Source organism: Parasteatoda tepidariorum, chromosome 10 (assembly GCF_043381705.1).
Source record: "Parasteatoda tepidariorum isolate YZ-2023 chromosome 10, CAS_Ptep_4.0, whole genome shotgun sequence".
Taxonomy (NCBI): domain Eukaryota; kingdom Metazoa; phylum Arthropoda; class Arachnida; order Araneae; family Theridiidae; genus Parasteatoda; species Parasteatoda tepidariorum.
In genome coordinates, this window is record NC_092213.1 from 65,545,806 (window position 1) to 65,558,352 (window position 12,547).

A 12,547-nucleotide genomic window follows, 5' to 3' on the forward strand; every position below is an offset into this window, starting at 1 on the left:
TAAAACAAAGTATTTTTGCGCATCTATGCATTGATTTTTTTATTTACTTAGATTTCAGCAAAAAAGAATATTTTTAAATATATATATTTTTTTCTGTTTAAAATTAGTTTCGTTTAGTTAAAAAATCATAATAAGAAAATCTGCTCTTTAAATACTAATTAAGAAATCAGCTTACAACTAGTATCTTAAAATAATAATTATGAGAAATGCTCTAAAAAATCGTGCTCTTTTCCGTATTCTGCACAAAATTTTAGTACGATTCTTGGTTTTAAAAAAATAAAAATCGGCGTTTTGCTTTCTTAAACGCCAATACTGGCCACTTTCTCTCCCTTTGTTGCTACCTCATCCCCGTACTGACTTAAAGAGTAACCCAGTTTCCATGTAATCCGGTCTACCTACCTTTCTCTCCAGTGCCAACTTAAGGTGGAATAGACTATAGTAAATTGAATGTAGATATAAACATAACGAAGTTGCTCACAAGACAATTTTCTTAGAAAATTGTCGTATTTAAAGTAGAAAATTTTCTTAGAAAATTGTTGTACTTAGCAAAATAAATTTATATTTTATGCTTGTCACAAGCATATTTGTTAACTAAATCAGAAAATTAAATGTTTTTTTAATGCTATACAACGTGTTCTTTCATTAATTTTTTCAATCATTTTATACCGTAATTAAATTTCAATTGCATAAATTTTTAAAGCAAATTCTAAATTGCGTTAATTTAGAGAGCAACTGCTTTTAAGTGATATATTTTTACCCTTGTAAAAATAAATTTAGCCGCGTTAATTAATTAATTATAAAAATAAATCTGGAAGGTCAATTTCTATTAATTAATCATTTTAATAAAATAAAAAATTTTATAACCATCAATTTATTTAGATGTGACTTGGGATATTATGGTGATTTGACTGTAGAAACTGGAAAGTGTCAACCCTGTAATTGTAACCCATATGGTTCTCGAAGAAGAGAATGTGACTCAAGAACTGGTCAGTGTCAGTGTAATGAAGGAGTTAGTGGAAGAGATTGTACTGTTTGTAATCCTGGCTATATCTTAACTGAATATGGCTGCAAATGTAAGTACACAATAACAGCTTTTATTATTTTAATTCACTAGAATTGATTTGAATAAACTTTATGACATGAATTGTTATCAAAAAGGGCTTTAACTATCACATGATTTTAGAGACAAGTAAATTGAAAGCAAGTTTTAATTTATTTTGCTTGCTTGTTACAATGTGGTATGTTGTTTATTTACAAATTTTACTTATAAGTCTTCACATTTGATCATATATGGAGGAAGAATATTGTTGTTTGTATATTTTATTGCAATCGCTTAAAATTAAAGACAAAATTATTTTGTTATGTTTAAATTAATGTTATATTTGTCAATTTATTTTCATTTATTTTATTTTAAAATTACTAGTTATCATGTGAGGATGAAAGCTCTGTAAATTTTTTGTCTAGTCTCTAGGATTATTAAATGAAGTGTTAAAATTTTATAATTGAAGAGCTGAGTAGATGAAGGTTTTTAAAGGACAATTTAGTGGATTTGAGTATATAATTTATGCATCACTTACTTACTTATTCATAGGCTCTACAGCACATGAAGGACCTTGGCCTCCTAACATTTATACATTGGTATAAAGAATATGCTTTGCTATTATTTTTTGTCCAAAAGCTTTAAACTGTCCAAATCTATAAATCCTTTATTTTGTTTTAAATTAAATTCATTCAAATTTCTTTACACCACAGTGTCAAACTCTCATAATATTTTAATTTGTTCCTAAAAGAGAAGATTTTTAAAGCTACTCGTCAACTGCCCATAGCAAAATGAGCTTGAACCTTCTTCTACTCCAGAAACATTTTTGAGATTATAACTTCAACTATTGAAATAAGCAAAATTTAATTACTAGGTAAATAGTTTAATAAGACTAAGAGGAATCTTTCTCAGTAAAATTTCAAGTTTCTCAAAAACATCTCTTAGAACATACTTCCACTAAGCCTTTTAGTTGAATGAAATAATAATTTCAATGGCAAATCATATACCTAGATCTTATTTATTTTATTTTCTAATGAAGCTTGTGAGGATGAATGCACTGGAATTCTTCTGAGGGAACTTTATGACATGAAGTTGCGCTTAGATAGCACAAATCTGACTGACTTACCTAGATTGCCATGGGGATATCTGGACAAAATTTCAAATGAAGAAAAACGATTAAAAGTAATATATAGTAATATTGATTTTGATTAATTCAGGACAATATTGATAATAGATAATCAATACATAACGTTTTTTTAGCCTCTTGTTGATGATTATCAAAGAAATGTTACTAAAGGAAAAGATCTTGTAGATAAATTTACATTCTATTTGGAGCTTGAAGCTAAAGCAGACATGCTTTTAGTTAGAGTGAGTAACCATATTGTTCTAAATTACGTATAATTTATTGTTTGTTGCATATACATGAGTGAGTAATTTTTTTTTTTTCGTTTTAAATGAAATTTAACCAGAATATTATAATTTTTTAAAGAAAATTCACCTAGTTGCAAAGTAAAATTTGATAATTAATAAATTATAATTAATAAAAATAGATGAAAACGAAAAGCCATAAGTATTTTTTTCTTGTCTTACGTTCTGTTTGTTTTCTTGTCTTGTCTAACGTTAGGCCAAAGGATATGTAGGAAAAGCAAAAGATACTTCCGTGGATGCAAAAGATACATTTGATGAAGCAAAAAAATTGTTAGAAGAATTGAACAAAATGAGACAACATATAAAAGGTAAAATTTTTCTTACAACTTATGATTGACTTTTTGCTTTTTATGAATAGATTTTGTTAATAATGTCATAAAATAATTTACTTTTATTTGAATGGTTTTAGTTATTTATTTCGTAAGACTTAAAGAAAATTAAGAAAGCTTGTTATATTTATCAAATTTGATAGCTCACACATACTATTTTAGATATTTAACAAGTGTGGATCTCTTAATACAATAAATTTCTTTTAATAAAGTGAAATTTAATCAAATATATAAAAATCATTTCTTTTAGCAACATAAATTTTTCTTAAAGAATTTTTGAATTTAAATTTGAAAAACGTTTTAATCTTATATTAAACTCAAATTTTTATTGTTGACTCTTAAACTTTCTATTTTAAAAAAAAATTTGTAAAAGAAAATTTAAAATTTCCTGTAAGAGTATTTCTAAAATGTCAAGTTATATAATATATATATATAAATATATATAATATTATTAAAATAAAAATTGACTATAATTTTTCACCTTTAGATTTAGTGGCTGAATTGGAAGCACAGGGTAAAGATCCTACTGGTCCCGGTGTCTCTGTGGAGAGAATGTTGCGTGAGGCTGAAAGAATGCTTCAGGAAATTAAATCCAGACAATTTGGACCTGATAAAGAAAATGCAGACAGAGAATTAAGGTTTATGCTGAAAAGATTTCTTTGATTTGAATTCTTACATTTATATATTTAAAAATAGTTATTTATATCTATAAAATAAATTAAAGAAACTCTCTTATAAGTACACAGTTTCTTATCTTCTCCTTGAATTAGGAAATATGTAATGGAGAAGGATAAGGTATATTGAGATAGTGTATAGTATTGAGATGCTGCCTAGACTGAAGACTGCAATCCTAATCCTAGTTAAAAAATTATTTTCTCATAATAAAAGATAATTTATTCTGAAAATAAGAGATTTTTTTTTTTAAAAAAATGAAGTGAAAATCATAGAGAAAACATAGAAAATAATACAGATTAATAAAAAGAGAAGAGGAAAAAAAATGAAAATATATAATCTCTTCATCAGTTCACATAATTATTACAATACAGATTAATAAAAAGAGAAGAGGAAAAAAAAAAGAAAATATATAATCTCATCAGTTCACATAATTATATACGCATTCCTTTTGCGGATATAATCGTGTGAGCTGATGAAGAGATTATATCCTTTCGTTTTTTTGTTTTCCAGCTTTTTAATATATATTTTTAACTTTTATAATATTTTTTTGAAGAATGTTTTATTTTAATAATTTTTCTTCATCTCTTTTTATTAATCTTTATTATTTTCGATGAGTTCTATATACTTGCAGCTTATGCACAGTAAATAAAACTTATTAATTCTCTTCGTTTTTCTTTTTGTCTTCATTGTGCTACATATAAAGTCTAACAATACTATATTCATATAATCACTATCAAAACAAGTAAATTTCATTACTTTTACATTAATCTAAAATTATTTCGTTGTTTTAGAAAAGCACAAAATTTACTCAACAACATAAAAAAACTCACACTAGACCGTGCACGAGTTGATGACTTAAAAGACAGATTAAAACGGTTAGATGAAGTGCTGTCTGATATGATTAAAAACATAGATGAAAGTGTGAGAAAGCCAATGGAGAGAACTTTAGAAACCTTAAAGGTTGGAAGAGGACGAGAAAGAGAAGTCAATGTAAGAAACCTTTTGAAACAAATAATTAGTACCTATATTAAATTGTCTATACACTAATAATGTAATGGTAAATTTTGCACTATAGATTGTTATTGTCCTGAATGAAATTATTAGTTTCCTTCATAAGTCAATTCATAATTCTAAATTTCATACCAATGATTACAAGATTCTAATAAAATCAATAATAAAGCTAATGATTCTTTAAGCACATTGAAAGTAAGTCTGTAAGTATTTTTGAAGTAAAGGAAAGTTCATCATATGAATTAGTTTAATAGTTATATATAGTGACATTTCACTTTTTGGGTAACCTGAAATGTTTTATAATTTCTGTCGTATAATTTTTATTATCACCATGTTTTATAACTTTTCGAAATTTACTACTTTTTTATAGGCAATTGTGGGAGAAATATACGATTTCGTTGATTCTGCTAATAAGACTTTAAAGGAGGCTGATGAATTACTTGGTTTAGCTAATGGAGCCATTATTGACGCAGCTGTAAAATTTGAAGTAAGCCATTTTTATTTTATGATTTTTATCTGTTTGTAAATAATGTATGCACTATCTTTTAAAATTACTCATTCTTCATTTAAAAACAAATGTTCAAAAATTATGGATAGGAACGAAGCCTATGACTAAAGATATACTTAATTAATATATATATATATACTTATACAAAATAAGGTCATATTCTACCAAATAGAACTAAAATAATTCATGTGGCCCCTAAACTTTCTCAATTCTTTAACTTTTTCTCTAATAAGTAAGGTAGCTCTTCAAAAAAATTATCTTAGTAATGATTTAAGTTATTATTAAAAAAATGTTTTCAAGTGTTTGAAAATTGTTTCTTCTATTACAAAATACATTTGAAGATTGTATTTTGCACTTTAAAAATTGGACTAACCTAGCAATTACTTTTCCTATTTAATTCTAGTTCTTACCGCGACTATTAAGAGATTTGGACAACGCCACCAACCAATTAGATGAACATCAAAGCATTTTAGCACGTTTGAATCCTCTGTACAAAGAAAAATATGTTATTCCAGCTCAGAAACATGCAGATGAATTGGAAAGACAAAGTGAACTCCTTGCAAAGTGAGTATTACTCTTTACTTGTTGTACAATCATAACAGTTTTTGTTTTATGACTACAGAATAAATATTAATATCGATCCTAATTATTTAGTTTATTCCGAGCTACTAAAGATTTGTCAAAACTACCTTTGGAAGCTGCAAAAGCTTATCAACGTATCGTCGATGCTATTCTTGCTGCTGACTTAGCTGCACGAGAGGCTGAAATAGCTGCAGAAAATGCATATCGCCAGGTTAGCAGAATTATTTCTTTTTAATACCTATTTGAAAAAGGCATTATTCCATTTAAATTTATAATTGCTATTATTCTATCTTCATAAGTGGATGAGCCGTGGTTGCTCAGTAGTTAAGGCACTGAGCTATTATAGTGAGTTGCCAGAGATTGAGTGGGGTTCAATCTCTGGCAACTGTTGAAAGCCCTCCCAGCTTCAGACCAATGGATACCACTCTGGTGTGTAGGTTCAATCTTGCAAGGAACTATATTTCAGCAAATAATGATGACTTGAGAAAGATAAGTTATATAATAAAACATAAGTACATTTTAAAAAATTAAAATTGTTAAACAGTACAATTTATACATAGTTATAGAAAGAGTATAGTTTATACATTATACAATATTATCTATACATTATTAGACAACTGCTTAGGCACAGAATAATGTTCTAGCTGGGGTGAAGAGAAGCCAGTTAGGTAGAATAGAAGTGCCAGTTAAGGTGTAAACAAACGTACACCTTCCAAAATCGATGCTCTTTAAATAGTAAAACTTATTCATATAGCTTCTGTAAGTTTTTCAAGTTCCCCAGGTACTTAAAATTGCTTACAAAACTCGCAGAGTAGAATTTGTTAAATGGAGGCAAGGCACTTAAGGCAACTTATGCGTCATCTTTCGGAATAACTGCTGTAATTTAATATCATAGCAAGTAAAAAATATTGCACTACCTTGTCAAAGAAGTAAAGGTGGTTAGTGAGAAAAGCTGACAATATTGCCACCATCTAACCATTGGTCACGACATCTTGGATCAACCTCCTTAACCCTTCTGGTCTACAATGGGCTGTGGTGGGAATTCTATATTTTACTTTTCACACAAATGAATTTGAATCAATAATGTTCACCAAAGGAAGATTTGTCAAGTTGAGTTTAAAAATTAAGAAATAAAATTAATATAGATTAATTTTAATGCACTTATTCATAAACTTTCGCAGTAGACTCAAGACTTCTGAATTCTTGAGTAAGTATGAATGTCATTAACTCTCATCTGTATCTGTGTCATATGAAGCGAAAAATCTTATAGTTAGCTGATAATTGACTCTAATGCATAATCCCATCTTCTATGTGAGTCAATGTCCCTCTTCCCAAAACATAAGTGAGCTGCTGTGCGAGTAACAGATGCTGATCATAATCAGATCTGTTACACACGTATAGATGACTTAAAACAGATGCTGATAAAATCCTACACAAAAACAAATACAAGCTCGCAATTTGCAGTTTTTGTTTTAATATTGTATAGTAAACAACATTATATTAAGTGACTAGGATTCCTCTTAATCCTAGATAACTAAACATTCAGCAAATAGATACAAAACTTTGCCTGTTTTAAGAAATTGAGATGTGACTGTAACACTTTAACAAGGAAACTTGCAAACTTTGAGCCAATATTGAAAACTTTGACACGAATCATTTAGCCATAATTTTAATAAATATTTAAGATTATTTCTATTAAGCTACACTAATTTGTTTCATTAAAAAATTTACATTTTTAATTTATAGAGTATGATTTAAATTCTACAAAATGAGTCTTTAGTGTAATTATCTTGGGATAAGTAATATTTTTGAATACTTAACTGAAGTTAAAGTTTCAAATTAATAAAATTTATCACTTCTTTGTACCTGTTTTGTATAAAAAGAATGCAAAATTTGGTGAAAAAATTTATATTTAAATTTTGTTATCTCTTTTTACTCAAAGAACTAATTTAAATATGTAATTAAACAACTATAAGTAGCAAGGAAATATAAAAGACATAACCACAACCAAAATTTATTTTTTCCATTCTTAAACTAACAATCATGAAATATATAGTAGCAATAATTAAAAATTACAAAACATAAGTTTCAAGATTCAGAGTGGTGAATATCGTAGGCATGGTAATTGTGATTGAGAATTCCTTTCAAATAATAAAATGAAAGCAAAAGTCACCAGAGAAAAAAAACTTATTTATACTAATGTTTATTTTAATTATGTGAAATAATCAGAAAAACTTTTATGAGAAGTATTTTGATGTAAAAAGTTGAGAGACATTAAGTAAAATTGCAGTAAATTAAAGGTAAATATTTTAAAGTTGCAAAACAATGCGTCTACCCAAATTTTGTGTTTAGAAATTTGAGATATCATATAGTATTTTTAATTTTAATGTAACAAAAAAACATGAATCTGAATAATGAACTTTGTTATAGCTTTTCAAAATGTTTGGAGTAGACCTGATAACAACTGTTAATTATTTAAATAAACTTGTTTCATAATTTAAAAAAGTGTTTTTGGATTTATATTATTTTTTTCTTCTGTTTTTATTGAATATTCTTTGTTGTTTTTATTGTAATACATTTAAAAGAATAAAACTTAACTATATTAATCCACTTTTAAAAAAAAAGAATTTTGAAAAATTTTAATCATGAAGTAAAATTGCTATTATTAAACTTATTATAGTAAAGTTATATGGAATTAATAATTCAGAAATAGGTTTTGATTACACATCTTAATCTTGAAAAATATCCACAAAACTATTTTAAAATTACATTTCAGGCCTATCCAGATATTGGGGACGCTCTTACTGAGCAGGCAGATAAAGCTAGAGCAAAAAGCCTCCAATTATTGTTGGAAGCACAGAAACTAAATGATGAGAAAGTTCCTGGTAAATGCAATTAATTTAAGTATTTCCTATTATTAACTATGCATTATAATATGGTCACATTAATTGAATTTTCTTCTTTCTAATAGAATTGGAAGAAAAAATGCGAGAAAGAAAAAATGATTTGGACAATCTTGCTGAAGATCTTGCCTTTGGAAAAAGAAGCAATGATATAATTAACCGAGAACTAGATACACTTCCTAAAGGTTTAATTATTTATGTCATGATTTTAAACTTGTGTTTTAAACCTACATGGATTTCTATATTTCTACATTACTTAGTACTAATGTAAATGATCATATTTATAGGCAAATAAAAACTACGCTATGTATTCCGTATTTACTAAGTTAGTTACTATTTTAAGATATCATTAAAAAATGGTCAGGTAAATATGTGGGATTGACAAAAAATCATGTAATTTATTAGGGATGCATAGTTAAGTTTCATATTTTGCTTTATTTAATAAAGTTATATGATTGCATAAAAAAACTCAAGAGGTAAATTTCAACAATAATCAGTGATAAACCTGTAGAAGTTCAAACCAGTATCATGAAAAGGAAATACAAAGGCCAGGCATTTAGTCTAGGAAGGTATTCCTTCAATGAACTAAGAACACTAAATCTTATGACTACCTTGATCACTATTATTTTTAAGTCATTGAAATGATAATATGTACATTCAATAATGCAGTTTTAGGTGTTTGAAATCTTGAATATCTTTTTATAATTAAGAAAAATTTATTAACAGTCTGTATAAATAATAAATTCTCTACCATAGAGTTATTTAGTTTAAACTTATGTAATACTGAATCTGAAATATTGAAGTAAATTTTCTTAGAGGTACTTAGCTATTTCTAATGCTTTTTTTCTTTAATTGGCTTTATTTTATCCTCTTCAGTGATTTCATTCCTCTTTGTTGGGATATTTAAAGCAAGAGTTTGTTTGGGCATCTACCCAGCCCAGTATGCAACTGAATTGCTGGTATTTCTCATTTTAGTTCAAGTAAAAATGGTAATGGTACTTTTTATTTACGTCGCACTAGAACTTCACAATGAGCTATTGGCCAGGGTCAGGGAAACATCCCTGAGGATGATTCGGACACAAGATACAAACGTCACATCCTGTTTCATAGGGAGGACACATTCACACACCATCCATCCGTAGATAGTAATTTTGACCTGAACCAAATCATGATCAATCTCTAAATCTAGTACTCCCAGAGATATAGATTTGTTATGGGAACTTGAAGCACTTTGTAACCCCGAGAGATTTAGCATGCACAAGTCACCATTTTGTAGTCTTTGACTGACTGATTTCCAACTCACGACCTCTCGAACATGGGCAAAAGCCCTACAAGCCAGGCTATCCCAGCCGTCAAGAAAAGTGCATAAATAAAAGTTATCAATACTACTAAACTAAACTCAGTGGAGCGACAGCCCATAGAGGGCCAAGGCTAACTGTGCCCATCTCAGTTTTCTTGACCTTGGGCTCTGGGGTGCAGGAGCAGATGTTCCGGTCAGGTGGTCAGCCGAACGCGGAACCCCCAGTGTTTAGTGCCCAAGCATGCTTGGTACTCATTTATCGATCCACTGAAGGGATGAAAGGCTGGGTCAACCTTGCCCGAGGATCGATCCAGGGACCTGTGGCACTACAGCGCGAAGGCAACCGCTCAGCCACCGGGCGTCAAAGTTATCAATAGTTATCTATTTTTAAACGCATCTGGTATTTTTATTGTTTTATTGATTTGAATTCATTGATCTGTTCATTTATTATTTTAATAAAACTTAAAATAGTAAAGAAATTTTGTATAACACTTTTTTACCCCATAGGTGTTAAACCCATTTTAGATGGTGCAGTTAGGGCAGCCAAAACAGCTGAGGATCAAGCTAATAATGCTAACAGAAGAGCTGATGAGCTCTTGCAAAGATTAGACAATGATTTAACACCAAAATTTGAATCGATTCGGGCTGGAAGTGTTAGTGGTTTAGACAATTTAACCAGAATAAGTAAGATCACTATTTTTTCATACACAGAATAAACTCATTCTGAAACATAATTCAATATTAATGGTTGGTTGCAATTTCAGTTCAGAAAGCGAGAGAAGATACCAAAGAGGCATCAAGGTTAGCTGATAGTGCAGATTCTAAAGCTAAAAGAGTCAGAAAACAGCACGAATTGACAAAATTGAATTTGAAGGAGCTTAAAGACAAAATACTGTTAGCACGCCAAAAAGCATCTAGTGTATGTCACAATTTTTACTTTCTATCTAGTATTACTATCTAAGGTTGTTAAGGCATATTACTTCTATATATTAAATTCTATTAAAGAAAAAGAATTTGATTTATTTTTATGCTTAGATTAAAATGACAAGAATTTACACAACTATTCAGTTCTGTATATATTTTTCACCATTTAGATAGTTTTTGTGTGGACTAAGTTTTATTGCTTAGAGTCAGGATTCGAATTTTAAAAGCGTTTTATGCACACAAAAAAGAATATATATATTTCCACTGAATTGATAGTTAACAGACCACAATTTCTATATGATTTTATATGAAGTATGTTCCACTGTAGTTCTTAATAATTGTGGAATTTACTGTAACTCATATAACTGGAGAGAGAACTAATCAAATTTATATATTTCAGACAAACAATTAAAGGGAAAAAAATTTGCCTCCTTGAAATTAAGCTTTATTCATTCAAGGCAGTCTAAAATTATAATTAGTTATTTTTTAAATTTCTTCGCAGTGATTTTTTTTTATTAAAATCACTTTGAAAATAACAATTATAGTTCAATAGCAGACCTTTTTTTACAAATATTTTTTTTCCCTTGCAAGCGAACATTTGTAAAAAAATTAAATTGTATCATTTGATAATAGGAATAAATTTTAGAATCCTTTTCTTGAATGTTGTTTAATACTTAAATTATTTTTTTTAGATTCGAATTGGATTAACTTCTGACACATCTGGAACTTGTATGCGATCCTATAGTCCCACTATAGAACCATCCACCACCAATAACATAGTTCTGAACTATGCAACAAAATCAAATGCTGAAGACAGCTTATTATTTTTTATTGGCAGTTCTAAAGAGGTAAGATTTGTTTCATTCCAAGTTCATGCTATAAAGTTTTATATTTTTTTATAAGGTTTTATTATTCATTAAAAATATTTAGATTGAAGTTATCTTATTGCAAAAATTATGCTCAGCAGTTTAATTGTTTGTTACATTTTAGGAAGATTTCATGGCTATTGAGATGGTAAACAGAAAAATACGATTTCTTTGGAATGTTGGGGGTGGTACTAAAGTAATTGTTCACGACAAGGAAATTGAAACAAACAATGAACAACTTTTGAAAAATAGTCAGTGGTTCAAGATTGAAGCTAACAGGTACTATTTTATAAAAAAAATATTTATCATGCCCTTATGTAGTGATTAACTCACTGCTAAAAGGCGAGTTGATCACACTTCCACTAAATAATGAAAGAAGTTAACAGATTAGAAAAAGATAAGCCGGCTCGTTAGGCTGTTTTTTTAATAGTGGGGTATATCTTTTAATATGTTTGCATTTCAACCGCTGAGGGTCATTTATATTTCTTTATAAATCTCTTATTGTTTTAAAATGTTAATAAATGTTTTTGCTGCTGTTATTACAGATTTTTTACTTGGATTTATTTTTAAGCAATTAGGGTTTGTCAGACCTATTGAGTTGCTGCTTTCAAATTTTTTTTTAAATATAAGCATGCACTAGCTATGAAGGAAACTTCCTTTATCTATACTTATCATACATTTTCAAGAATAAAATCCCAACTCAAAAATATAAAACTTTTGTTTAAGAAGAAGTTTTCAGTAAAAAATGAACAAGGATCTAGAGTCTAAGTTATGTATATTTTGAACTAATGTATTTCTGCTGTGCTATATCGGAATAGTTTTTAGAATAGCTTTATTGTTTTTGTTGATTAACAATATAATAATTTTTAATCTAATTCTAAGAGTTTATCAGTGTTTCAAAAATTGAATATGCATTAAAAACTTTAAAATATTATTAAAATGCTTTGATATTTTTTTAAATCGATATTTAATTATTGTTCAG

General features: G+C 28.2%; 1 protein-coding gene across 2 annotated transcripts in view; it reads left to right on the top strand.

Moving 5' to 3' along the window:
• LOC107442050 (laminin subunit alpha-1) overlaps positions 1–12,547 on the top strand; it is a 111,418-nt gene that overhangs the window by 72,665 nt on the left and 26,206 nt on the right. For both annotated transcript variants that reach the window (XM_016055506.3, XM_016055505.4), the window contains exons 35-49: positions 880–1,073; positions 2,079–2,221; positions 2,300–2,407; positions 2,664–2,775; positions 3,284–3,434; positions 4,263–4,461; positions 4,853–4,969; positions 5,394–5,554; positions 5,645–5,783; positions 8,349–8,457; positions 8,544–8,660; positions 10,283–10,459; positions 10,540–10,694; positions 11,392–11,547; positions 11,690–11,844. In XM_016055506.3, the coding sequence (XP_015910992.1) occupies positions 880–1,073; positions 2,079–2,221; positions 2,300–2,407; positions 2,664–2,775; positions 3,284–3,434; positions 4,263–4,461; positions 4,853–4,969; positions 5,394–5,554; positions 5,645–5,783; positions 8,349–8,457; positions 8,544–8,660; positions 10,283–10,459; positions 10,540–10,694; positions 11,392–11,547; positions 11,690–11,844 (2,193 nt within the window). The remainder of the gene's footprint in view (positions 1–879; positions 1,074–2,078; positions 2,222–2,299; positions 2,408–2,663; positions 2,776–3,283; positions 3,435–4,262; positions 4,462–4,852; positions 4,970–5,393; positions 5,555–5,644; positions 5,784–8,348; positions 8,458–8,543; positions 8,661–10,282; positions 10,460–10,539; positions 10,695–11,391; positions 11,548–11,689; positions 11,845–12,547) is intronic.